Raw genomic sequence first — 26,085 nt, 5'->3', positions numbered from 1 at the left:
TCCCGTCAATTTACAGCCATACAGATGGAGATTTCTGGACAGTTCGGACATTGGCACCGATGCGTCACCGTGATCGAGTGCATTCTTCCGCTCCATCGATAGGTTGTTTCCGAGTCAATTCTCAAAAAAAAATGTAGAAATGGGAAACGTGATGCAGAAAATTGTGTCAATGAAGGATAATCTCGTCAAACCGCAGATGAGAAGGGTAGGAATTGAGGGGAATAGGTTTTACGAGTAGTCCCTTTGAAGGTCTTGAACACTGTACAATGACACAATAAGATATTATGCCTGATTACTCAATACATGCATACACCATGAATACCTGTGACGTCATACCAGCGGGCTACCCTGCAAGAAACCCAAACATTTAAGCATCTTTTGCATGTTATTTGACCCACATTTAACAGTTTATGTCATGGGCCTTATTCACGAGAGTCGGCCATATTGGATTGAGAGTGAGGTAAAATCTTGATTTTTGGAAGTTGTGCAGAGAAATGAAAGCAAGTTAATTACTAATTAATTCAAGTCTGTTTCAATGAATAATTTCAAATTTGTAATTAAACGTTCCCTAATGTTTAAAGCCAGATTAAAAAAATGGCAGTAAAATAAGGCTGCATTATGCCTGCATAAATAGTCTGGCACCATCCCATTCAACAGTTAATAATTTATGAAATACATTCAGGGAACTCGACAAAAAAGGCCAAAAACACATTTCAAGAGATACACAGTTGGCTGAAAGTTGACATCACGTGACAGCAACATCAACATGGAATGCATGAATTACTGTCTGAACGCGTCCTTTAAAGGTAGCACGGAGCATGCGCGTTGAACTCCGAACCTACAACGGGATCTCGCGGGAATCATGGAACCTATTGGGGCGATCGACGGAAATAAAGTGTTTTTTTGTTTGTGACAAAAAAATAATGAAAATATACAGAGATCGGTAATATTGTTATTGAGGCGAATGAAGGAGTGGTTGAACCGGCTGTTCATCAGTTTTGTACCCAGACGTTTACCCAAGAAAATATGAACGTGAAATCGCGAGACTTTCATCATAGCCGTGTTTTCATAAGGTTATATGGCCTTAATTATGTTCGTTTATAAAGGATTGCATAAGGAACAGCGATATACACTAATCAATCACCCGCCAAGTTTTCGGCAACATAGTTGGGGATTTCAGGGGGTCAACGATTGACATCCTTATCTTAAATGAAACAGAAAAACCCAAATATAAACGATACGTGTATGTATCAAAGGTATCATTAGTACTGATTTTGTATAATGTTGAACATGTTTATCTTAACAAATTACATTTTATTACTGCGGCTGATCACAAAAAGGTGGTATATTAGAATCGTCACAGTCTCTTAACGCTATCATACTAATACACACCACTGTTTCAGTCATATTGCAAAAGGATATTAACTATACAAGACAAAATAATAATAACGGGTTCCGCTTATATAAAGCCATGCGCATTTGATTTTATAGCTCCAACTATCAAACGAATTATTATTATAAGATATATAAATCCAATCAATATTACCAATACGGATTTGTAAACATATATTAGTGTCTTTCAACAAATTGATACATAGAATTTTAAAAGATGATTTTTATGTACAGTTTTGATTTACGATAAAGCGTATAATGGTTGCTCTCTTATTAAAACAACAATCGTTTCATACGGATACTAAGGTTGTTTGTTCATGTTATTTGTCACATATCTTTACCCAGTGGCATTACCAAGGGGGCAGGCCGCAGGTGCCATCCCATTCCTGCCTGAGACCTGTGCCCCTCCCCCCCCCAAAAAAAAAAAGTGGCCCGACCCACACCGGCTCAAAATTCGAGGAAGGCAAATATGAACATTAAAGTTGCGTTCCCCGCCTCTGTTACTTAATATTCAACTTGTATTCTTTCACTGCATGGCTTTACCCTCGATTCGTCTCAGTCTTTTAAAGTAAAACCTTTCCAAAGTTGTACGGTTTCTACGTATAACAAGTGCTATACTGAAGGACAGGCGAGTGGTTCGTTAGACGTCATAATTCCGACGTTAAGTTAAACCTCCCCTTAATTCCATTTATTTTTTGTAAACATCTGGAATAAAAAAACATAATCATTGATTTCCGTGTTTGATAAATTCTAGAGAGTTATGGTTTTGTTTACAAATTTGTCTGAACAGTAGGCCTATATGATACAAAACTGCGGCGACAAAAGGAACAGCGCCACCACCGACGAAATCAAGCCAATGTGTGCCAAGCGTCGGTGTGGAGTGTCGACACATCGCGCTTATTATAGCGGGGTTTTAACCAATTATTCGATTGCCATGGTCTAATTAGCCAAAACCGGGGATTAATGCGAAAACGTGCGCAAAGACATCACGTGCCATAAAAAGCAATTTACAGCTTTCAGAGAGGGCGCTTTTCATTGAAGCAAAAGTACAAGCACTGCATGGGAAACGACACTTAAGCGTCAAGAGATGGCGCACTTCAAAAACAGAGGCACTCACCCAGACGGACAAATGAAGTACTCTGCTATCACTGATCTCTATTATTTTGACTGGATAGCGCTTCCAGCCGTGAGGGTGAAGTCACTGGACGCCATTTTGACACTCCCTTTGGCCACGTAAAAATATATTAAAAGTCACGAAATAAAATTATGTATTTGAACAAATATTAACATGAGTAAAATAACACTGTGGGCAAAACGAATAAATAAAAACGTGTTCGATGATCCAAAATTGCTTCCCAAACTATTGTTATTCTGTGCTTTTTATATACGGATCCGTGCGTTGTGGGCTTTTGAGGGAGTTTCAAAATGGCCGCTATCTAGTCAGGATAATAGAGAGATCAGTGATTACTAAAGGCAAAACTTCATTCCAAAAATTGGTCCTGCCATTTGGGTTTGTTTTTGTTTTTTTGGTTTTTTTTGGTGGTTTTTTTGGCTCACCCTGTAGCCTAGCTTGTCGTGCCCCGTTCCAAATTGAAGAGTTATACTAGTTCTTAGCATTTTCTGAGTATGCCTACATTACGCTATTATACGAGAGGGCACTAAATTCAGGCTACGTCCGAAAGTCTTGGCTACGGCCGGCAGTAGGCCTTTTACACGCTTGTCTATGGGAAGTGGCTTCGACAGCTTCCATAGGGCATGTGTATTTACTAGCCGTAGCCATGAGTATGTTGGACGCGGCTTAAGTTTGCCTTAATCAATGACATAGTTTTTTTGTACCTCGGTATCATAGTATGATTCATAGGTGAGCATTTTTCAATTCCGGTCACTGCATCTCGCGTTCAAGCGTGCGTGTTGGTACCTCGTATGCATCGGCGTCGACTCCCGCGTAGACGGGGTTATCTATCTGACTAGTCCGGATCTCGTCGTAAATCTCGATGTAAGGATCGGAGGTGGAGGAGGTAATTCGGGCATCTTGTCGCATTGTTTCATATCCGTCCGATGGGTTACCTGGATCTACACCCCGGGGAAAGGTGGCTGGACCTCGGGGCAGTGGGGCCGGTGCTGCGGTAAATATAAACACAACACAGTTAAGTAAAATCGAACTGGTTGCCGTCATCTTTGTCTCAAATAACTAGCAATTTCTACTTCAATTTTCTTTGCCTCTCCGACATCATAACGAGTCAGAGAAACAATGCAACCGTTGAATAAGATCTGCCTATTATTTCTCTGGGCAAAGTCCTACAGACGACCTCACCTGTGACGTCATGCCAGTTGGTTTATAAATCCAACTGGCAAAACATTGAGCCTCCAACTCATCAGTCCCATGTTATTTCCCGCGTCATACTTACGTTTTATTCCCCATAATTGCACAGAATATGTCAATACCTCTATTATATGCCTAACATTTTACAGTGCTATCACATAAAAATCTACCAACAAGTTCCGAACTGAAGAAGGCCTGATCTTAAATGGTCCAGGTTTATCGTCTCACCTGAACTCAGTCTGTTATCTTCCTGGTATCTGATGGTGCCGTTTGCCTGGCCATGAGTGTTAGTCTGAGCCACATGACCGCTAACTGTTCCATTGGCTTGCAGTGCATTGTGCTGTCTTGGCCTATGTCGATATAATGGCAGAAACACAAATCAAAATTTAAATTATTCTCATATTTTTTTATTTATGTCTTATCTGAATTCGCTAAGTTGAAGGCTTACGCATGCATGAAACTTGTGAGGAGTTTCGATGGACCCTTTATTAATGTAAGTATAGGAACATTTGCTTTTTGTACTTTTTTTCAACAAAATTGCTCAAAATCTTAAGAAGGGTGCATAACAATTAACTTCTTGAAAATTCATCTCAGTAGAAACTATACAATTTGAGAAACAGAGCAAACGTGTTTCATAAATTTTGGGTCTGGTTTGACTGGATTCCGTTACTAACGCACTTTAAACCATGCCCGCGGGCTCATTTTCTAACACCAACTTTTATGATTGCCTTCTTCCGGATGAAAGCAATTTGAGGAGCTGCGGAAGAATTTCACTGGATATTTTAGTACCAGTCCCATCTACACTCAGGAGCAAGAATTTTCGCTTGCAATCGGTAGGTACATTACCTGGTGATTCGCAAATATTCCTATCCGTGCCTTGAATGACCATTCTATTGTCATCCATCCGACTGACCGACCGTCCGATAAATAAATGTCCAAACTTAGATTTTCGGGTTCAGCTCGACTACACAAGCCCCTAATTGTCTTGTCATCTAGAAAAACACTGGTTTGACGACCAATCAAAACCAAAACTCATTTTGATAATTTACTTTTTTAATAATCATGGTCAAATGCTTACAAGTTAGGTTTTCGGCGAGATCTGCACCTGATGACTGCGACTGCAATGATTGTGATAAGGATCAAAAGCAGAACAGCCGAGCCGACAATTGCTGCAATCACTCCGCCACTAAGAGCTGCCATGCTACGGTCTGTAGGCCCTATAATAAAACAAAAATACAGTTAAAACACTAATTGAGAATTTCTTATAAAACCTCTCTCTGTTTATCGTCTTATATATAGGTCAGCTAGCAAAGGACAAACGCGAGAATTCAAAACTAAATATACATGATGGACCTTGTGCCCCATCACTCTTAAAACGAACATTACAAAAGGCGCACAGTAGCTGATTCAGTACGAGCTGTGAAACATCAAAAATGTTTTTGAATATGCCATCAAAATTCATGCTTCCCAACTCGTGTGCAATATACTGCTTTTACAAAGCCAAAAAATATATTATCTTACCACAACCTCGGTCACGTGAACACTGTATGATATGTCCTTTTGATAAATATTTTCCAAGAAGAAAGAACAGTCCGTTGCTAATTTGTCAAAAGTGTTCAGCGATTGCTGAAAACAATTCACATGTAATACAGTGACGTCTTTCTGAGACATAATGCAATTTATCACAGACGTAGGTCTTTGTAACACGTCTGTCTCCTGCACATGGAATACATTAGCACTGGACATCCCTCACTGCGCAGTCGGTAATTGTCAAGTCTATTTCCAAGTGAGAACATCTGTACAAAATGCATGCAGTAGTCAGCAGGAAAATTTGCATTTCTTGACACTGGCTTCATTCTCTTGCTTATAGAATTATTATACCTTCGATATCAAAACAGGTTCCGGAGACGGGGTCACAGTTCAGCGATTCTGCGCAGTTGCAGTCTCGGGAGCAGTTTTCGCCCCAGTGATCGTCGTCACATGGAAGTGTGCACCTGAAGGGGAAAATAAAGTCAAGATGGGTAAACGAAATTCAAGGAAGAAACCCGCCTTAAAAAAGGACAACGAAGTGAGGGATGGGGATGATTTTAAAGGGACAACTAAACTGCTACATCAAGTAGATATAATCGTATCAATACGGTTTTGCAGCTAAGTTTAAACAAGTTCAAAATGAGCAAAAGTAAAATTCACTCAGCGTCTTAAGCGAACTGCCCACACATAATTTTCGCATTTTCTGCATCGATGGAATAAAAATGATTGTGCACAAGAGGGCGCTTTTCGTTGCGGACGATTGTGCACAGGAGGGCGCATTCGTTGCGGACTGTGCAGAACTGTAGAATTGAAATGGACACTTACAATTGTCCCATCCATCCTCTAGGACAACTGTCGCAGCTCCCGGTCACGTGATCGCATCCACCATCATCCGGGCACAAACATCGTGTTTGACAACCGTCGCCATGGAACCCCGTGGGACACTTTTGGTCGCAATGCTCCCCTAACCACCCTGGCAGGCAGACACAACTCCCGTTCCCTGGTAGGCAAGATACCGCGTTGATGCACTGACAAGTTGCCTCGCAAAAGTCCCCGTACGAGCGGTTCTGGCAGGTGTGCGCACAATACAGTCCCCGCCAGCCGTCGTTACACCGACAGAAACCAGAGATAAAATCGCAGACTATGCTTCCTTCCTGGTGGCAAAGGCCGCAGGGGAAAGCGCTACCGGCGCTTATCTCACAAAAATCGCCAGCGAAATTGCTGGGACATAAGCAGCCACCTGTTAGATTCATAACATGAAAGTACAAGTAAATAAAATATACTAACGAAGACTTTCCTAAGACATGTAAGAAGAAGAAATAAAATTCAACATTGATGAAGACTTATGATAATCAGAAATGTAAGTTAAGCCAAACAACATAACTTTCTCAACAAAACTGCTAATAGTCTGTTGGCGCCATTTAATTATTTGTACGAATATTGCACCGAAAACAAAGAGACTGAAAGTTGACAGCGAGTGCATGATGTACATAGCGCCAAGTCACGATGCTGCTCACAGTATTTATGTGGCTGAACACAAGAAATGTGTAGGAATTCATCAGTGACTGTTGGAGCCAAGACACTTGTGATTGACCGTAAGTCCATCAAGTCATCCAATCCAAAGGGAACTCACAAGCTATCAAAATGAAATGGGACAATATCGTCCATCCCCTGTTGCTTGTGACTGGGCATGTGACTGGACTTGTGATTTTACGCGTGACTGCAGCACTTCTCATGTACATGTACATGTACCCATAATCCGTCAATAGTACCTCTCAACTAGAACACTGTAGGCCTAATTCATGCCATACAGCTAGTTTAGCTTTACTGCCTTGTAACTAATCCAGATCGTTAAGTGACTGCGTAAAAAATATTTTCAATATGTCATTTCTGAATTAAACAACAGGCGAACTTGAATACGTCGATATCATGGGATTCTCTTCTGTTTATTATAGCTTTAAAATGGCGTCGTAAAACGCCCTCATTCGCCCGTTTTAATGACCTATTTTGCCTACCTGTGTCTGGGTGACATGAGCCATCATTCTGGCACTGACAGGTGGTTATACACCTGTCACCATAGCGGCCATTAGGGCACGTCCGCTCACAGTGTCCACCCATCCATCCCGGCTGACAATCACACGAGCCGTTGACCGGGTTGCACTCGCCGTTGTTCAGGCACGAACAGGACAGGGAGCAGTTAGGGCCGTAAGTCAAGGCTGGGCAGACTGAGTAAATTATTACGATTGAGAAATGGAAACCGGTAAGAAAATATAAATAACCTTGCCGACAAGAAGATAAAAACAATCTCAGAAAAAGAATTGAAAGTAAGCGATTGATACAATTTTAAAAAGGAAATGACAATGCCTTTCCTTATTCAAAGTAAAGTATTTTCGACCCCCCCCCCCCAACTCTTATTTCAGTGTTGGATTGGAAAACCGTGTGTGATATGTGTGTGTGTGTGTGTTCGAGTAGCTTCCCGAGTCAACTCGGGTAAAGACAGACAGGTTAGGCACAATTAAGAGCCGACGTCAAACCAACCGTAATATCACGGCTATAATGCCGCGGTGAAAAGCCAGATCTGTGGACAAAACGTCTATTTGGACTGAACTTTGAGATCGACAGCTTTTCTGTCATTTTGCACAAATCAACAGGCCCTGCTCCACAAAATAGTGATAGATTGTTGCAGTACCAGCTGCAAATTTTACTCGAACCGACTTGCCGACCCCGGCAAGCTACAATCCCGGCCAAAATGGTCGGGACGCTTCCTTAGCCTCCCCCGCTCCCCCGCGGTCAATGTTCACTCCAGCTGATGGAGCACACACCGCGCAATGAGAGGCAACATTGAGTGGGGGTTGGGGGGTTAGGGGCCCAGCCAGATTTGGCCAGGATAGGTTGTCGACTGTGGTACGTGAGACGTCTGCACTAGAAAGAATGCCTTCGAGTTTGCACTTTTTCTCGCAAGCACTCGGGCAGCACTGTGCGTGCAGTGCTTGTGAAATTACGATGATGAAGGGCACCATCTTACCCTCTGAGCAGGAGTTACCGTCCCTCAGAAAACCATCACAGCACTCGTATGTCTCTACTCTCAGATACAGATCAGAAACCGAGATATCGCCAGAACTGTGTGACAGTTTACGGATCAAGAAATAATGTCAAAAACTTGGGTAATTTTTGGCACCCTGGATAACCCTTGGCAAAAGCCTTACCATACTGCATTATTATTGTGAGGTATTTAATGATAAACTTGATCCATAAAAGGCATTTCCTAAAAATATTATTTCCATTCTTCGACATTATGAATTAAAAATATACCAATAACAAGAGTAAGCCAGGTGAAAATGTAAACAAGCCTCAAGTTTTATCTACTGACTAGAAGTGGTCTCAATAAAGCATCTTACCTGATAGCACGGCACGTCCTCGGCAGGTAAATCGAATCACACCCGTCAAGCAACTCAGTTTCAGTCAAATGAAGAGTGGCCAACTCTAAACTGAATAAAGATAGAAAAGCCACAAGTGAAACACTTGTTTGTATATTTTAAAGTTGTTTACAATTTCCGCAAGGTTCTTCAATATATGCCTACAAAATAGAGAACAAAGTCTTTCTTTCTTGTTAGGACCTAAAAGCTTAAGGTCTCATATAAGCCTGGACGTCTTGAATTTCTGGATTAAAGTGTCAGCATCAGAAATTAACTGAAATTAACATTGATTGTACATCAAACACTCTGTCAGTTACAAATTAGCACCCCACCCTCCGCAAAAAAAGAGAAAGGCGCTTGTGACGGAGAAACAAACTCACCTTGTCTTGATACAAACGTTCATATCACTGGAGCTTAGTTCAAATGGATTGATAACTTGGCTCCACATCGCCGCAGCTCCCCCGTCGGTCATCAACGACTCGGAGCTTTCCGACGACTCAGAGGAGCATAGGATTCCAGAAGACAGGAGCACAAATACGGCAAGGTAACGAGCAACTTTTATCCCCATGGGGGCAGCAAGTACATGTACATCCATGTTACCAGTGGCATGTGATGGCACCGTTGCGATGAACCCGTCTAAACCAGGAAAAGCTCGTCCACAGATGTCGGTGGAATACATTACATTGTTTTTTCCTGCAATCTAATTCCACTCAAGTCAAAGCTGTTGTTCCGCCGTGTATTTATGCATGGACATAAACGAATTCACACATGGTGGGTGCATTTCAACACTTATGATCGTACATTTCGAGGAGTAAACTGCATGGTCCCGACGCACATCCTGAACATGTGGTCTATATCCTATAACTTCGAATTGAACTTTCACATTGTTCCCCAAGATCAACAAATAACTCAGATATGTTTCAGAGTTAAATAGCTACCGGTATTTCCCGACGGTTACAAGTTTTACTTTGAACAAAAACATATCCACATAAAGTTCTACAACTGTTCGTAGAACTGCACAAACCATATCTGTTCGATTATGCTTTGTCACGACATGCATCACTGATCACATCGTTTTCCCTTTTGTTGTTCACTTACACCATTCGCCCATGCTTACACGAATGGTTTGTGGTTGATATGCATAATGCATATATCTGATGACTCATCTCATGGGGCAAACAGAACGGTGGCATGTTATTGTTCAATATTGGAATTGAGATGACAATATGGCCGCATTCGGTGTTGTAATTCATGGAAATTAATGATGTATCTTTTATTCCTCCATTCATAATGCGTAAAAACAGTCACTGTGTGTGTACGCATTACTGACACATTGCCATATAAGTTGGTGCTGACACTAATAATTATAATTATACACAAAACCCCTAGCGCCGGGTTTTTCGTGCACAAACCTTATCAGATAGCCTATCACGCTCAATAAGCCTCTGTACTAATAACGTCACACTTTGTTTACGTGTGTGCTTTCCTATGGTGCCGAGTGGACCGTGGGCCCCCACTGGCTCCATAGGAAAGTGCCCATGTAACAAAGCCTCATCATAAAGAATAAAAAGACAGAAGTACCATGATTGAATCATGTTCAAAACAAAATCTGATATATTTTTACTACGATCATCGATTTTACAGAATTCGGCTAGAAATCTGCTAAAACTTTCCTTATGCTGGATTTTCTGCCAGATTTCGTTTTTTCCCCAAAACAGTCCATCAAATCAGGAAGGAAGGATGATCAAATCTAGCCGAAAATCGGCTAAAACGTCACCCTACGCTTTACCAATGTAAAGCATTTTTCGTCTGCTCATTTTTTTTACAGGACTCCTTCGTCCAATCATATTGGCTAGATTCGAGAAAACGTCACCTACATATTTCTGACCAATGAGAGACAAGCCACGCGAGCCACGCGTGCTACGTCACAGATATATACTTCTTCGAACGCCCTCCCGTCTTTAAAAACAAAAAAAAAGATGTTTTTTCCCCGAAATTGATGCTTCTCCATCTGGAAATGAAGACTATTCCGTCATATTTGTTGTTTTTGCCTTTAATTGACAATTTCCATTCAGATACAATTTTTGGCATTATGTTTGAATAGGTCTAGGTGGAGAAAATAAATACGCGGAGAAATACACACTGAAAGCCTCGAGCCAAGCACGGAATATTATCACGCGTCCAGTGGTGTAGCTACCGGGGGGGGGGGGGGGGGGGCCGTAGGGGGGGGGGCGACCGCCCCCCCCATGAAACCTTGTCGCCCCCCAGTCGCCCCCCCACTGAGATTTTGAGTTTCTAAAAAAAAATATCATTGATCTACATGACGCCATGGGCCCTATTATGTACAGCAATGTATCTTTTGATTAGAAAATATTGGTTAAAGTGGTCAGAAATTGCCTCAGATAGCATCACAGAGCATTTAGAATCCAACATTTATCGGGGCCCTTAAGCGGGCCCCGAACCCCACGCCTATAGCTCAGAATTCTGGTAGCTGATTCAATGACTCCAACCTCGAAAACAATGTTCACAAAATTTTCTTATGCCTTTAGCTGAGAAAACCTCGAAAATTATGTTTAAATTATTATCTTTTGTGCTAAGATAATTATTGGTTAAAGTGGTAAGAAATTGCCTCAGATCACACCACAGAGCATGATCAAGGTATGTCCCCCCCCCCCCCACACACACACTTTTGAGAAGCGATTGACGCCCCTGCTTGACGCCCCCCCCCATGAAATGTTCCAGCCCCCCCCCCCCCCCCAGCGCCCCCCCCCCCCCCCTCCGCCACTGCACGCGTCTAACCAGGAATTTGGCGGAGTCGTTATAATCCTTGTGTGTAAGATCCGTGAGCCAAGCCGCGAAGTCAGTACGGAGCAACAGCCAGCGTGAAGTGACGCGTTTCTCCGCTAGCAGCACATGCCACTCCCTAGTCAAAATTCCCGCTCCGACCGCCGCCCCATACAATCATTAGCATATCAATGATGTATTCTTATTCGCTCTGGACTCAACCGAATACATCAACATTTTTCACCTCCTTAACATTACGCCATGGAAAATTACCGAGAACGGGGTCAACGGACACTGGGAGGCAGCACGCAATGTCTGTCTCCCCGCTATTTTTGGGCCAGTCACCCAAAAAAGTCTCAAATTTCACAGGCAAAACATGGACTTTAACCTCTGAGTCGGCCGTCCAGCTTCAAGCCCCTAATGCGGAAACTTGTACATCATACCCTGGAGTCTTCATGGGAGCGAAAAAAACGTCTTGCAAAAGTCTTGCAATTTGACCAGCAAACCGGCCTCGTGTACGGGGTCACGGCAACATTTCGACGCAGACATGTAGCGTCGTCGTCACTCATATTGAAAAACTGACTTGAACTTTGCTGTAGGCCTACAGAACTTGTCGTAACTTTTGTTTTACAGAACTGAACTGGACTACGCAATTGCATTCATTTGAATGCTCATTTTGTGCTGAACTGAATGGACATTTTTGTGAACTCGTATAATTTTGAGTGACGTTTTTGGAAAATGCTGAAGTCAAGCTTTTGGAGTTCGTCGGGGTAAGTCCAACATTAATTAAGGAACTATCGAGGTGAGTGAAAAATTATCTTCTCCTCCGGTCACACAGAACCAAAACAGGAAAAAGTGTCTCAATATTCTGCATTTTGAGCAATATGCCATCTGCATACATTTTAAACCTCACTTCGAAGTATAAAGTGGAGCCAGAAAGAAAATCCTCTCTTTGACTTTGGTCCTTAAATCGCATTTAATGAAAACGTTTTTAATGTTATTTACAATAGTATGTATTGCATGTTGTACACGATGTTGTATTTTGCATTGTTGAATACTGTGCGATACAATTCTTAAATTCTTCTCTTTAATTAGCCTATCTCACTTTTAATGTATGTAGATATTAGAATAAGCACGATACATGTGTTTGTTGCCAACAAAATGGCGTTCATTCTGAGTTTCCTGTAGTTAGCGAGTCTTTTGCATTGCTGAATATTGTACGTCGAAAAGCCATTTCTGTAAGCCCTTTTGATTTAGAGTAATTTGCATGTGAATACCTGCCAATGTGTTTGTCAAAATCTGTTTACATGTACATGCCTTTTGGTGCATTGCGCATTTCACGCATTGTAACAAAAGCGAAATCGAGAGGTGGAGTCGGCACGTGAGCCGCTCGTGGCCGGCGCAGCGTGGGCGTGTTCATAGACTCCGATGATTCTTATTGGTCGAAAAGTGAAAGGCCGCGCGCGCGGAATGCGGCCAGGTGCACCGTCTTTGCTACACTTTCAAAGACATTCCAGAAAGGCAAGGGCTTTTAGGGGTTGGAGTAAACATGTTTAGATTTTCGTGCAGAATGGAGGGTTCCTTGGAATTTGGTTTTCCTTTTTGTTATAATTGTATTAAAATAGTTTTGAGCTTTTATTTAATTATTCAAAGATGACATGAAAACCTGAACGCCACGAATTCGAGGAGATGACAACGGAGCCAACGGATTTTATCGTAAACTGAAATTATTTTGTGCAAGCACACTACATGTATTAAGAGTATTATAGGACGGCATTCCAATGGACCAAAATCAATTTTATGAACAATGTATCCACGGATCTCAAATTTGCATAAATATTGAACTTTACACCATTAGCTTCAGGGTAAATGCTAGTATAAGTTCAAGAGGACAGCAGAAGAAAACATATTGAGAGCTGAATGATATTGATTATGATTGTATAAATTTAGATTGAAAAGATAGCCGACGGAATTATTTGAAGCTCATAAGAATTGGAGGAGACCTTCATGCTGTTGAGATCAAGACTAGCGAAATTCGACGTTTGGAAGAAGGCAAATAAGGGAAAGTTATGATTGTATTAAATGAACGATTACGATTCAGGTTAAGGCATATAGGATTAAGGCGGGGTGGGTGGGGGTATAGGCACATGGCGCGCGTAGGCAGCCGAGCACACCAACAGCAGCGTAAGGCACAGCCATGGTGTAAAAATTAACTTATAAAAATCTTTTACAAAATAATTACAAAGTTATAAAACTCACATTTTTGAGGCACTGTAAAAATCATAGTACAAATCGTAGCTTGATCCTTAAAAAAAAACAATTAACGGTAGTCAATTAAAAATTTGTATCAAATGGCAAAAAAATAACATGTTATTAACATCAGAAAATTTCTTTTAGATACGAAGTTTGTTTTGTGAAATATAGACACACGTTACTGAGCTCTAAAGTTATGTGGGTTGATGAGCACCCGTCATTTATAAAATAGGAGGACATCATTGGGGTAGTTTTCTAGATGTTCAAATTGTATAGTTATGATATCGTCTTCCCGAGATAATGTGCCATCACGGGTTGGTGATATCTTGTTTGTATAGGGTGAGATGTTGTCTTCTCGAGAAAAAAAATCTCCGGTCGATGATATCTTGTAGGTGAAATATCCTCTTCCCAAGAAAGAAAATATTTCTCGGGTTGAAGATATCGTGTTGGTCAGATGTCATCTTCTCGAGATAAAGTATATCTCGGGTGGATGATGTTTTGTAGGTTAGATATCGTCTTTCCGAGATAATCATCACGGATTGGTGATATCTTTTAGGTGAGATGTAGTCTTCTCGAGAAAAAAATGATATATCTCGGGTTGACTATATCTTTTGGGCGAGATGTTATCTTCTCGAGAAATTGACACATTTCTCGGGTTGATGGTATCTTGTAGGATATCGTCATCCAGAGATGATTAATCACTGTTTGACGATATCTGGTTATTTTTGTTTCCCGATACCAAATCAGTTAACAATTTCATTTAAAACGGATGAAGGATGTCTACATTCCGTGATAAAAAAAAAGAATTGATTTCATCAACTCATAGATACTACGGAGCTCTTTAAAATATAATTATTATTGGAAAATTAAGTAACTTTTACTGAACAAAAAATCCTACAACAGCTTTTCTAATAACACACTAACTGAAAAATAATATGAAAATGTATATCAGAAGTTTTAAATCTTAAGTTAGGAAAAATTCGATGAGGTTTCCCTTTTAAAGAAAAGATAAAGACAAAGCTATGCAGTAAAAAAATATAAACATGATAAAATGCATAAAGACCAGGTGGTAATAAAATAATAATAATAAATAATAAATAAAGTTTAGGGAGCTGTACCGTATTGCAAAAAGCGAGCAGCTTGCAAGACAATTAGGAACTTTGGGAATTGGGGAGGGAACAAACGTTATTCATTTAACCTTATCCTGACAATAATAACGCCTGTTGAAGTATGAAAACAAATTAAGTTTGAATGTTTTGGATTTTATTGAATAATACAAACTGAAGAATCAGCGATGAAGACGGACCCTCGGAGATGTTATCGTATCAACAGAAGTCAATACCAAATCAATGGCATTGCCTTGAGCTTTGCCGCATCACAACCATAATTATTAAGTTTACTGATTATTTGTGTATAAAGACAAAGGAAATGCCTTGAAGAATTAATGGTGTAAAGATGTGCATTATGCAATCCCTTAAAACTTTTGCGAACATTCCTGTAAACTGTTGTTTTGGATAATGTCCATTGGAATGCCGTTCGAAGTTTAAGATGGAGAAGGACGACACCCTTGATGGGTGCTACTATTGAGAAGGACGACACCCTTGATGGGTGCTACTATTGAGAAGGACGACACCCTTGATGGGTGCTACTATTGAGAGTCGACACCCTTGATGGGTGCTACTATTGAGAAGGACGACACCCTTGATGGGTGCTACTATTGAGAAAGACGACACCCTAGATGGGTGCTACTATTGAGAAGGTCGACACCCTTGATGGGTGCTAACATACAATTAAGAAGAACGGCACCCTTGATGGGAGTGTTACTATACTGTTTTGAATAACACGACACCCTTGATGGGTACTACTATTGAGAAGAACGACACCCTTGATGGGTGCTACTACTTTATTGATTAACACGACACCCTTGATGGGTACTACTATAGAGAAGAACGACACCCTTGATGGGTGCTACTTTTGAAAAACACGGCACCCTTGATGGGTGCTACATCGCCAACAAATTAATTCAATTAAAATTATTAATGTATAAAGTTGTAAAACCAGCATGAGATTATGTTTTGTAGAAGACAAAGCGATCTAAAGATAATAATTATATTTTTCCAAGGAACCTCTCCGCACGATTCCTAATAAGACACAATCGCACCAAGCACCGAGATGGGAAAGAAATGAAAATTCCGCCGCTTTGATGTGCAAAATAAATTGGAGTTAATTTGTTTCTAAATGCCAACGTGTTTGGGTGTCGGGCATGTATGATTCCGAAAATAATTATGTGCGCTCTTTCGGTTTGATTGAAAACGACTTTCAAATAGATAACATGTATGAATTAAAAAACAAAAATCCTCAAGGGTAAAATAAATCAATGAGGAGAAACTCTAGGAGCGGAACCGTGAAATCGAAAAGAAAACCTGATTGTCAATCGTTTTGTTCGTTAAGACGATGAATATCGACCTGCGGGTATATTAAAACAGCAAATGTATCGTTCGTTAACGATTATACGAGTTCGTGTTGAGTTCGAGTGCGAAAAAGGTTAGCGTCAATCATTAATTTTTGTCAATCATTGTCAAAAATGACGATTGCACCTTCGTGTTTGGGGTCGAGTACGAAATATGAATACTAGTTCGTGTTCGAGTTCGAGAATCGTAGAATCGAGAACAAAAAATTAAAAAACAAATGTATCGTTCGTTAATTATTATGAGTTCGTGCTTGAGTTCGAGTGCGAACAAAGTTCGTGTTTGAGCTCGAGTGCGAACAAAGTTAAACGGGTACAAGTAACGTTAGCAGACGAATGTACACGAGTACGAGTACTTCAACTGCGGAAGAATTATTACGCGAACGTATGATTGGGCCATGTTAGTAATCTTTTAAATTGATCTCCGTTCGATTGAAAATGACTCTCAAAAAAAGATAACATGCAAATTAAAAGATGATAATCCTCAAGAATATATAGTAGATAAATGAGGAAAATCCTAGAAGCAGGAACGTGGAATCTGAAATTAAAAGTCATTGTCAATCATTAATTTGCCCGATATGTGTATAGGAAGAAAATAGGACGATGGATATCAACATGCTATATATTAAAATAACAAATGTATTGTTCTATAACGATTACGAGTTCGTAACAAGTACATTGTACTTAAAACTGCTAAACCACGTAGCACCTGCTATCATAGGAAGGGTTTTTATGTCGAAATCATGGTGGGGCCATGTGTAGTGAATCGTTCTGCTTCTCTTCCAATTTCCAACATCTATCTTTTTTGTTTAATCTTGCACAGTAATATTCCCTGCTTGACATTTAAAGACAACGATTGTGAGATATTGTATTTTTTTAACGTTTGTAACAATTCTTGATATATATTTAGAGTCATGTGTATGAATCAAACGTTTTCAAATTCCAGTCGCGTAATCACGCAGTTTATCGTCGTTCTACACTGATTCCCATTGTTAAAAAATCTTAGGGCCATGTGTACAAAACTTTCATCGCCAAACTTATATGACAGAATATTTACAGGATTCAAGGGCCATGTGAACGTGATTTACTTTGTTTTTGTAAACAATGTCTAATTTATTTTTGCAAAATTATTTTAGGGCCATGTGGTGTAGTGTATAGATCTTATATTCCTCCGTTCTGTATAAATTTCTCCAATAACCGGACGTGTATTTTCTGCGTCGGGGTATGCATGATATGAGATAACAAATGTGTCGTTCGTTAATTATTACAAGTTCGTGTTAAACAGTTACAAGTAACGTTAGAAGACGAAATATGTACACGAGTGCAAGTACTTAAACTGCGGAAGAATTATTACGCGAACGTGTGTTTGGGCCATGTGTAGTAATCTTTTAAATTGATCTTCATTTGGTCGAAAATGACTCTAGAAAAAGATTATATAAATTAAAATGTGATAATCCTCAAAAGTAGAAAATAAAGGAAGAAACACAATAATGTCTCCTGCTTGACATTTAAAGACAATGATTGTGAGATGCATAGAGTTATTTTTGTGTACGGAATATTTTTTTTCGTTTGTAACAAATCGTGATAGATATTGAGGGCCATGTGTACGAATCCATTTTTTTGAAATTCCTGTCGCGTCTGTTTGCATTTTCCCGTTGTTCTACATTGATTCTCATTGTAAAAAAAATCCTAGGGCCATGTGTACACAACTCAATCACCGTTCTGTAGAGATTTCTGCCCCAAAGGGATTTTTTCTTGCGTTCTGTACTTACATCTATGACACATTATTTACAGGATTCCAGGGACATGTCTTAGGCTAACTCTGTGTTTGTACAAAAGCTGTTTAATTTATTTTGCAAAATTATATTAGGGCCATGTAGTGCAATGTTTAGATCTTATATTCCTCCGTTCTGTGAACATTTCTCAAATAGCCGGACGTGTATTTTCGGCGGTTATGCATGGAATGAAGTAACAAATTAGTTCGAGTGCGAACAAAGTTAAACGGTTACAAGCAACGCTAGCAGACGAAATATGTGCGCAAGCACGAGTACTTAACTACGGAAGAATTATTACGCGAACGTATATGATTGGGCCATGTGTAGTAATCTTTTAAATAGATTTCCGTTCGATTGAAAATAACTTTAAAACAAGATGATATAAATTAAAAGGTGATGATCCACAATAATGTCTCCTGCTTGACATTTAAAGACAATGATTGTGAGATGTACAGTGTCATGTTTGTGTACGGAATATTTCTTCCGTTTGTAACAAATCGTGATAGATATTGAGGGCCATGTGTACGAATAAAACTTTTTGAAATTCCTGTCGCGTCTATTAGGCATTTTTGTCGTCGTCTTTCTACATTGATTCTCGTTGTTAAAACAATCCTAAGGCCATGTATACAAAACTTTCATCGCCGTTTTGTTGAGATTTCTGCCAAACCATTTTTGTTCTTGGCGTTATCTTCTGTACTTATATGAAAGAGTAGTTACAGGATTCCAGGAACATGTCTTACTTTTTTTTTTTTAATCTTTCTAAATTATTATGCAATATAAAATAGGGCCATGTGGTGCAGTTAAAAGATCTTATATTCCTCCGTTATGCATACATTTCTCCAATAGCCGGAGTGTATTTTCTTGAACACTGCTTGTGCATGCATATCGCACCCCGTCTTGAGTGCGAATCATTGTGTTAAATTCTCTAGGGACATGTGTTGAGTATATAATAAGCTACTTTGAAGCTTAAAAAGCTCTAATGTTGGAGCTATTTTTTTTCTTGTATGCTCTTTGTATTCCTCACATGTCGTAACTTCACCGTGGTTCATGAAGTAAAATACTCTATGGGGCCATGTTTACAAATCTACTTTGTTTGTCTGTATGACAACCATTTTCTTGGATATCTATTTTTTTTTTTTTAACATTATCTATATGTATAGGGCCATGTGCTGATCTTAAAGATTCCTTGCAACATGTAACGGTCGTGATACGTTATCAAAATGATGGTTTCAACGATTCCACGATTATTTTGCGACATGAAATAGTCTCTGATCCTTGTCGAAATGTGTCTCGACACACATTGTTGTTTGTTCTTCCATAATAACCGATTTGCAAAGAATATAATTGCCTTTTGTGTTAGAGCCATTGTGACAATTTGTTTATTGTAAATCAGGTGAAATGACACCTGTTATGTTGGATACACCTTGTAATAGCTTTGTAAAATGTACAGTCTGATTTTACAGGGTGAAACAATGTGCAGCAATTTATTTTTTTAACAACCATAACACCAGTGGAGGTTTTGATGGGTGGTACTTTTCAATTCTGATAAGTCCGATCACAACTGGTCGGCAATGTGAATGTTGTTTGCCTTTGAACCGCGTAGCGCGTTGGATGCGCGTTGCTTTGTCCATACTGGAGTTATCATCTTCGCGACCAGTAGGCAAAATTTTCTATTTAGAATAAACTAAGTTTTGTAAGTAACGGTTGAATCCATTACAGTGGTCAGGTAAGGGCCACTAATTGGATTATCTTGTTTGTTTAATTATAACTTTACACCCAGTTGCCTAGAGATCTAAGTAGCGTAGACCTAAACTAAGTGTCCCTTTTTGTATGATTGTATCTTTTTAGTGGTCAGGTAAGGACCATTATAATTATACGTTTTTATTCTCTTTATACCACACCACCGGTCACCAATTTGACCAGGAAATTTCTGTACATTGTACTAACGTAACCTAGCTCCGCTAGGAAGACTTCTTTTCTTTTCAGCAACATGCAATTGGAGGATCAGTAAGCCAGAGTGCTCATGTCAGGAGCTGATGACACGGAGGAACCGGAAGCAGGGGGGAGGAACACCGGATGACTGACGACCCTGCTTGCCGGGCGACCCATTACTGGTTTCCCAGGTAAAAATATTAATGTTATTTTCCTTTCCAAAAAGCGTCCAGTTGTTCTGCCTGTTGTGTCTGTGACTAATGATAGCTTATCTAATAAAAAGTTAATGTGAAATAATAATCACATATAACAACTTCACAAATCCACAAATATAAAAGAAGAGCAACAGGCGCGTAATTGTCCCACACACATTTACTTACATGTGTTCCTTCTAATCTTTTGGCAGAGATGGACGGTCTGCAAGATGAGATGTCATTCTGGATGAAGATAAGATCACCTCTGAATCCCAAGGAACCGGAAGCAGGGAGGAGGACCGACGGAAGGACTGATGACCTGCTTGCAGAGCAATTCTTCACCAACTCTTGAGGTAATTTAGCAAAAGGGATGTAGATGTATTTTTCATATATTCATTTTCAATGTTTGTCTTAGTCTTCAGGAAGTGGCACATCAATTTTTTTTAATCCGGAAGCCGGGTTCTTCTTCGAATATCAAATTGTCTTATGACAATCTTCTCAATGCAATAGTTGGGTTGTGCTTCGAATGTGAACAAAAATATAATACTTTAGATATTGCTTTTATCTTTGCAGATTCCTCTTGCTTCGTATAAGCAGAAGAAGAGAAGCCGAAAAACTCCCATACTGGTCTCAACGTGTGCGTTGCTGATAGTCTTATTGTAAAAGTGTAGTCTTGTAAATGCTTGGGTGTTGCTATTGATTTGGGGCCCAAACGTTGAATACGTAAGGAAAACAGTTTCTTCCTAACATGATATGTTGAACAGAATTCGTGATTACTTATGTTCCCCAAGGCGGCACTTTATGCAATGCCCCCAATTCGTAGTTGCCGTTCCCCCCCCCCCCCCATTTTTCCCAAACACTTTATCTACAAATAGATAGCGCCCTCACTCTGACTGTGGCTTGAACCAACGCACTTAATGGAGCGCGGACTGCAAACAACTCCGTAAAAGCCTGATCGTACAAACTGCATAGCGCCCTCAGTCACTGCTTTCTACTGATGCCATTGACGCTAACGTATTTACATCTTTGCCGTTGGTCGATAATTGGTCTACGTTTTGTGATCTGTGTATATTTGAAGCAAGACGGAAAAGGCAGTCTTTAGCTTTAAAATGTCAGAAGGGAAATAACAAACACTGAAATGATTATTTCTGTAGAAACTATATTTATTTAAAAACAATATTTATTGGAGCGCTGTGGTCCAATGGTTACGGCGTTCGACTCGTGTGACGCGGTACGTGGGTTCGAACCCAGACAGGGAACGTGGTGTTTGTGTTCTTAGGCAAGACACTTTACTATACGATTGCCCCTCTTCGCCCAGGAGTATAAATGGGTACCTGTGAGGGCATAGAGACTAAAGTGCGCTGATCTCGAACTGCTGCAAAAACTGGTCTCATTGCCTGATGAACAGGGATAATCATTATTATGAAGTGCTTGAGACCTTTGGTATATAAGCACCACATTATTAATATTGCAAAAGCGTTTCAACTAAAATTCCCAAAATAACTCAGTTTAGAGGGGGCTGTTGGCAACTAGTTGCACTTCAAGCCACAACTTACACCAGTAATACAATTCCTGGAACAATGAAAGAGGAGGTCTAAATTAAGATCGAAAAACAATTAACTGTCAAAACCAAACTGAGTCCGTGATAAAAACAGGAAAAGGAAGCAGGCGAGGATTCTGATGGAACTGGCTGGTACTCCTCGGGGTCTTGGTTGACCACTGAAGTCCTGATTGGGCATATAGTCACGTGACTAAAGTCACGTTGGGCGCCAGGAAACAAAGCCGATTATGTTGCAGTCATGAGACATAAGTAAATTTTTCGGGGTTATCCAATGTTGAGTTAACCCATTGTACTAACTGTTTACTCCAAACGTCCCTCCACATTTTCCTTGTTTCGTTTCATCGTATAATTATACAGTTCGAAGGTTCAATCCACGACTTTTGTTTAAACATGATGATCGAATCTGCAGGATCTTGTGTCGACATTGATTAGATATTGTCTTTTCAAACATAAGTCATTTCGATTAGCCAACGTCATATTTCTTTCATGTTTGACAATTAAAGAGACAAAAAAACACCTTCTCTGAACATGAGCGTCGCGAGGGGGGGGGGGCAAGGGGGCGCTTGCCCCCCCCCCCCCCCGAAAAAAAAAAAGGAAAAAAAGAGGTGCGAAGCCATCTTGCTGTTAATTTGATGGGGGGGAGGGCAAATGCTCCCATGCTCGCGCCCAGAAAATTGATAAATTGAGAATATAATGAAAAAGTTAAGGAATTTTGGGAAAAATTTGCTTTGCCCCCCCCTCCTAGAAAAAATCCTGGCGACGCCCATGTCTCTGACGACTAGAACAGAGTAGCGAGTCGTCTTATCCTCATAAGAGTCTTAACGTTCAAGTAGAAAATGTTCCAAGATAGGGAACGTTAATGATGCAATCTCACAGTGATACTTAGTGATACATCGAGTCGAATCTCTTACAAAGCTCAGAAGTAATTCTCGTTAAATTGATTTTTTTGCGGTTTTGGTTTAATGTTCATATACCTCCTTTTGGGAACGCAATTTGGTTAAACTGCAAGGCTTTCCACACTGTGCTACAAAGAAGGCTAAAATCTGGGGAGTTTTTAATTCGATTTACCCCTTATTTTATGCAATGTTGGTTGGGCCATACCCCTCAAGTCGGGGATCGGATATCCTGCCTGATTGCTTGGATTAGAGAGATTAGCAACCAGTTGTCACGTGGTATCCAGAGACCTGGGAACGGAAATACGTCTTTCCCCCCCCCCCCCAAAAAAAAAACGATTTCATGAAAAATGTCCACTTTACAACGTCATCACAGATGAAATTCAGCCTACATGTCTAAACAAAGAAAGTTTCGCCTTTTTCTGACAAACGTTGTGATTGTATAACAACTGACTAAAAGAGAGTGTACATTATCATAAATCAAATCGCGAGGGATAAACAGATTAATCTTTATAAGCGTTTTTTTATTTGTTATTCTGCGAACGATATGGAGTGTAACTCGGTAAACACAATTGTGTTATTTCACATCACTGTTCAATTAATAAGTAAAAGGCATCTATCCAGAAAATACTTTATAACTGAATTGTTTTACGAGAAAATAATGGCTTCTGCTTATTGGGAATGGCAAATATATACAAACGTAAGGTGCTTAAATACATTAGGTTTAAAGAGTACATTTCATAGTTTCTGTATTACAAAAATAAGTCAACTTAAGCAATTACACATGTTTATTATGCAGGATGTATTAAAAACGTCAACTTTGAGTAAACGATGTTTAGCCTACTTATGATAAGCCAGACTGTTATATACATGATAAGTCTAAACCACTCTTATAGTTAATTTTGTCCAATATCTTGAAAGGTTAATTAATGAACCATATGAAGGAGTAATTAATTAATGAAGCATGAAATGGCATGTCGTTCTGTTATAAGGAAACGTTATAGTTCAGCCATTCCAAGTATCTAATGTGGTGACAGATCCATGTATCACAATCCAAAACTCCTCCACACACAAATTTCATGACGGCTGAAAGCATGTATTGAGAGTTTTATTTAAACTAAAATTAAAATGCACCTGTTATGTACAACTGCTTTTTGTGAATTACTTATAGTATGACCTTACTGAGTTTGTTTAATACTCTATTTAGGCCCGTTATAATTTAATAGTTTTTTTGTTTGTCCGTTTTCTTGATTCAATGTTTAGTTGTCCGTCTGTTTTGTCTTGTACGGCATCCCCAGCTCAAGAAACCGCTTACTGGGACATGCTTCCATTTCCACCTTTGTTAATTTCAATTAAATATTTAATATATACTTGTTTAAGTATACACCAAGTGTTAATCTATATTTAGCTTTTTAATGCACTGTGAAATGGAAATAAATGTGAATTAATCGAAATTTAAATTTTCTTTGTTTTGTTTTTTAATGGTTGAGGAAATAAGCACAACCTGAATTTAATCAATGATAAAAAAGCGCCAAGTTTTCACCCCAGCATGATCAAACAAGGGATATGTGTAATGATACCGGCGTGAAAGGCCATTGTTTTAAAACCACCCCACACATTTCCGATGGATGACATAGACCACAACAGATATCACAATAGACCAATGACAACAATTAACATTGGAAAACACCAATCTCTCGCGGACAACCTTGTAATCTGGACAGATCTTGCAATGGCCTATACTCCACGGTGATCGATAATTTCACAGGGTATTGATAATACATGTAGTCCTGTCTTCACTTGGAGCAAGCTTTCTGTCATTACATCATTAGGTACTTTGCTTGAAGAGTGAAATTGACAGTACATGTACACACATGTACATTGTATCCATATCATGATAAGGTCGGCGTAGGCAATTTGGGCTTCTAACAGGCCTGCAATCTTCCATGCAACCGGACGGGCCGAGGGCGTATGATACTGATAACACAGGAACTCAACTTCCGTCTTACGCATTGCTCAGTCACCATGGCAACACGCTTTGACTGCTTTAGCAGAAGTCAGTAGAGCAAATGGTTTTATGAGGGTTCCGGCTAAAAGTGATTTTCTTTACAGAGGGAAAAGATCGATGACGTCCTGCCAAAGTCAAAATCTGATATTTGGGTGTCAAGGTTGATTTTAAGGTTGCGATAAAGAAAGCATGTGTATAATTATGGGAAAATCAGAGAACTTTTAATATCTCCGCTGATTTTCACAACGAAGTATACCAACAGTATTCTTTGGGGGGGGGGGGGGAATCAGCCTCGAGCCCTACCTTTCCTTTGCATACACTGTAACCATTTACATGTGCAAATTTTTTCCACTTGTTTGAGATTCCTTAAAAGCAACTCTTGCAATAGATTTTGTGAGTACGAGTTTTTTTTTCACATAAAAAAGGGAAAGCAACTGTTTGAATTTCTTAAGGTAGAGGACATTTGGAATTATGAATAGCAGCATTTATTTATGTATTTTGAGAGAAAGGGCTATACAAGAATGAGTAAAATCTCACCACCTGTTTTCATTCAGTAAGTGTACGTACAGAAAACTTAATAATGCTCGGACTCACTATTACAACTTCAGATCAATTATACTAAAAGTAAATATTATTAAGAATTAAAAGTGTAGATTACAACCTTATATAACTAAGAATGTACATTCTTAAAACAAATATCAACAACGATATCTGATTTCTAAAGTAACTTACTTGAGTTGAGAATTTTGCCTCTGTTGAAAACCTTGCTATATAAGGCTGAAATATCAGACCACTTTAATACTTTTTTCATTGAATATTTCAGGTTATTCCAGTCCGTCAGCAGTTTGCAGCAGTTTTATTCATTTTCAATTTCGAGTTGAGAATTTGTTCAATCACGATACTTTTTTTATCGACAGAGCTCAATAACGTAGGATCGTAAAACCTCTTATAATATAGCTTATCGCAAGCGATTACTAAAATGAGGGTTCATTGTATTGTGCTTCGTTATATAACCATCTGCGATTAAAGATAACAGCGGACGATGCACAAATATGGCTGTGAAGGATATGAAGTTCGCACATGCCAACAGTTCACGTCAAATTGGACCGTTGCTATTTTGACAACCAACTATAGGAAATGACGGTGGGTGCATATGGCAGATTATCACACGCACGCATATTGGGGGTGCGCATAGGGGCATTCCCCCAATCCCACCCCCATCTTACTCGCCCCTGCCGTGTGCCCCCTTTAGAATAGTAAATTGGACCCCAGTAATGTCCCTGTTGCAATGTCTCTCAGAGCCTATACTACAGGGTGAGTTAAAAAAAAAATGTCGGGACAATTGTTTAAGTAAAGTTCTTGAGAGAACACTGAACTAAGGATGTGTGTGAATTGTTTTCGTTTTGCTGAAAGAACACACACCTTTTGTGTGATCCGTGGACAGAACCTTAAAACGGCGGCTGCGTTTAAAACTCCGTAACTTGAAAAGTTCATGAGTGATTTGAATGATTCCTGTACTAAACGAAAATTTATGAATTGGGCTTTTATATCCTAGAT

General features: G+C 39.6%; 1 protein-coding gene and 1 long non-coding RNA gene across 3 annotated transcripts; one reads left to right on the top strand and one right to left on the bottom strand.

Moving 5' to 3' along the window:
* Positions 1–1,257: 1,257 nt before the first annotated feature.
* On the bottom strand, positions 1,258–9,716 carry LOC119745685 (multiple epidermal growth factor-like domains protein 11). Its single transcript, XM_038222217.1, has 9 exons — positions 9,042–9,716; positions 8,644–8,733; positions 8,271–8,365; positions 7,261–7,470; positions 6,071–6,485; positions 5,597–5,709; positions 4,794–4,932; positions 3,944–4,065; positions 1,258–3,513 (listed from the first exon to the last, which is right to left on the bottom strand). Exons 1-9 carry the CDS (start codon positions 9,338–9,340, stop codon positions 3,275–3,277), a joined length of 1,722 nt encoding a protein of 573 aa, XP_038078145.1. The 5' UTR covers positions 9,341–9,716; the 3' UTR covers positions 1,258–3,274.
* Positions 9,717–15,701: 5,985 nt separating this feature from the next.
* LOC119746490 lies at positions 15,702–22,170 on the top strand. Of its 2 annotated transcripts, XR_005273755.1 has the most exons (4): positions 15,702–20,063; positions 20,279–20,419; positions 20,640–21,453; positions 21,495–22,170. It is a non-coding gene; the product is annotated as an uncharacterized LOC119746490 (long non-coding RNA). The 2 variants fall into 2 exon arrangements; XR_005273754.1 differs by lacking the exon at positions 21,495–22,170 and having other exon boundaries at positions 20,640–21,459.
* Positions 22,171–26,085: the final 3,915 nt, after the last annotated feature.

Source organism: Patiria miniata, unplaced genomic scaffold (genome assembly GCF_015706575.1).
Source record: "Patiria miniata isolate m_02_andy unplaced genomic scaffold, ASM1570657v1 HiC_scaffold_7, whole genome shotgun sequence".
Classification (NCBI taxonomy): domain Eukaryota; kingdom Metazoa; phylum Echinodermata; class Asteroidea; order Valvatida; family Asterinidae; genus Patiria; species Patiria miniata.
The sequence above is the reverse complement of the archived record's forward strand: the minus strand, read 5'-3'. Positions and strand labels throughout refer to the sequence as shown.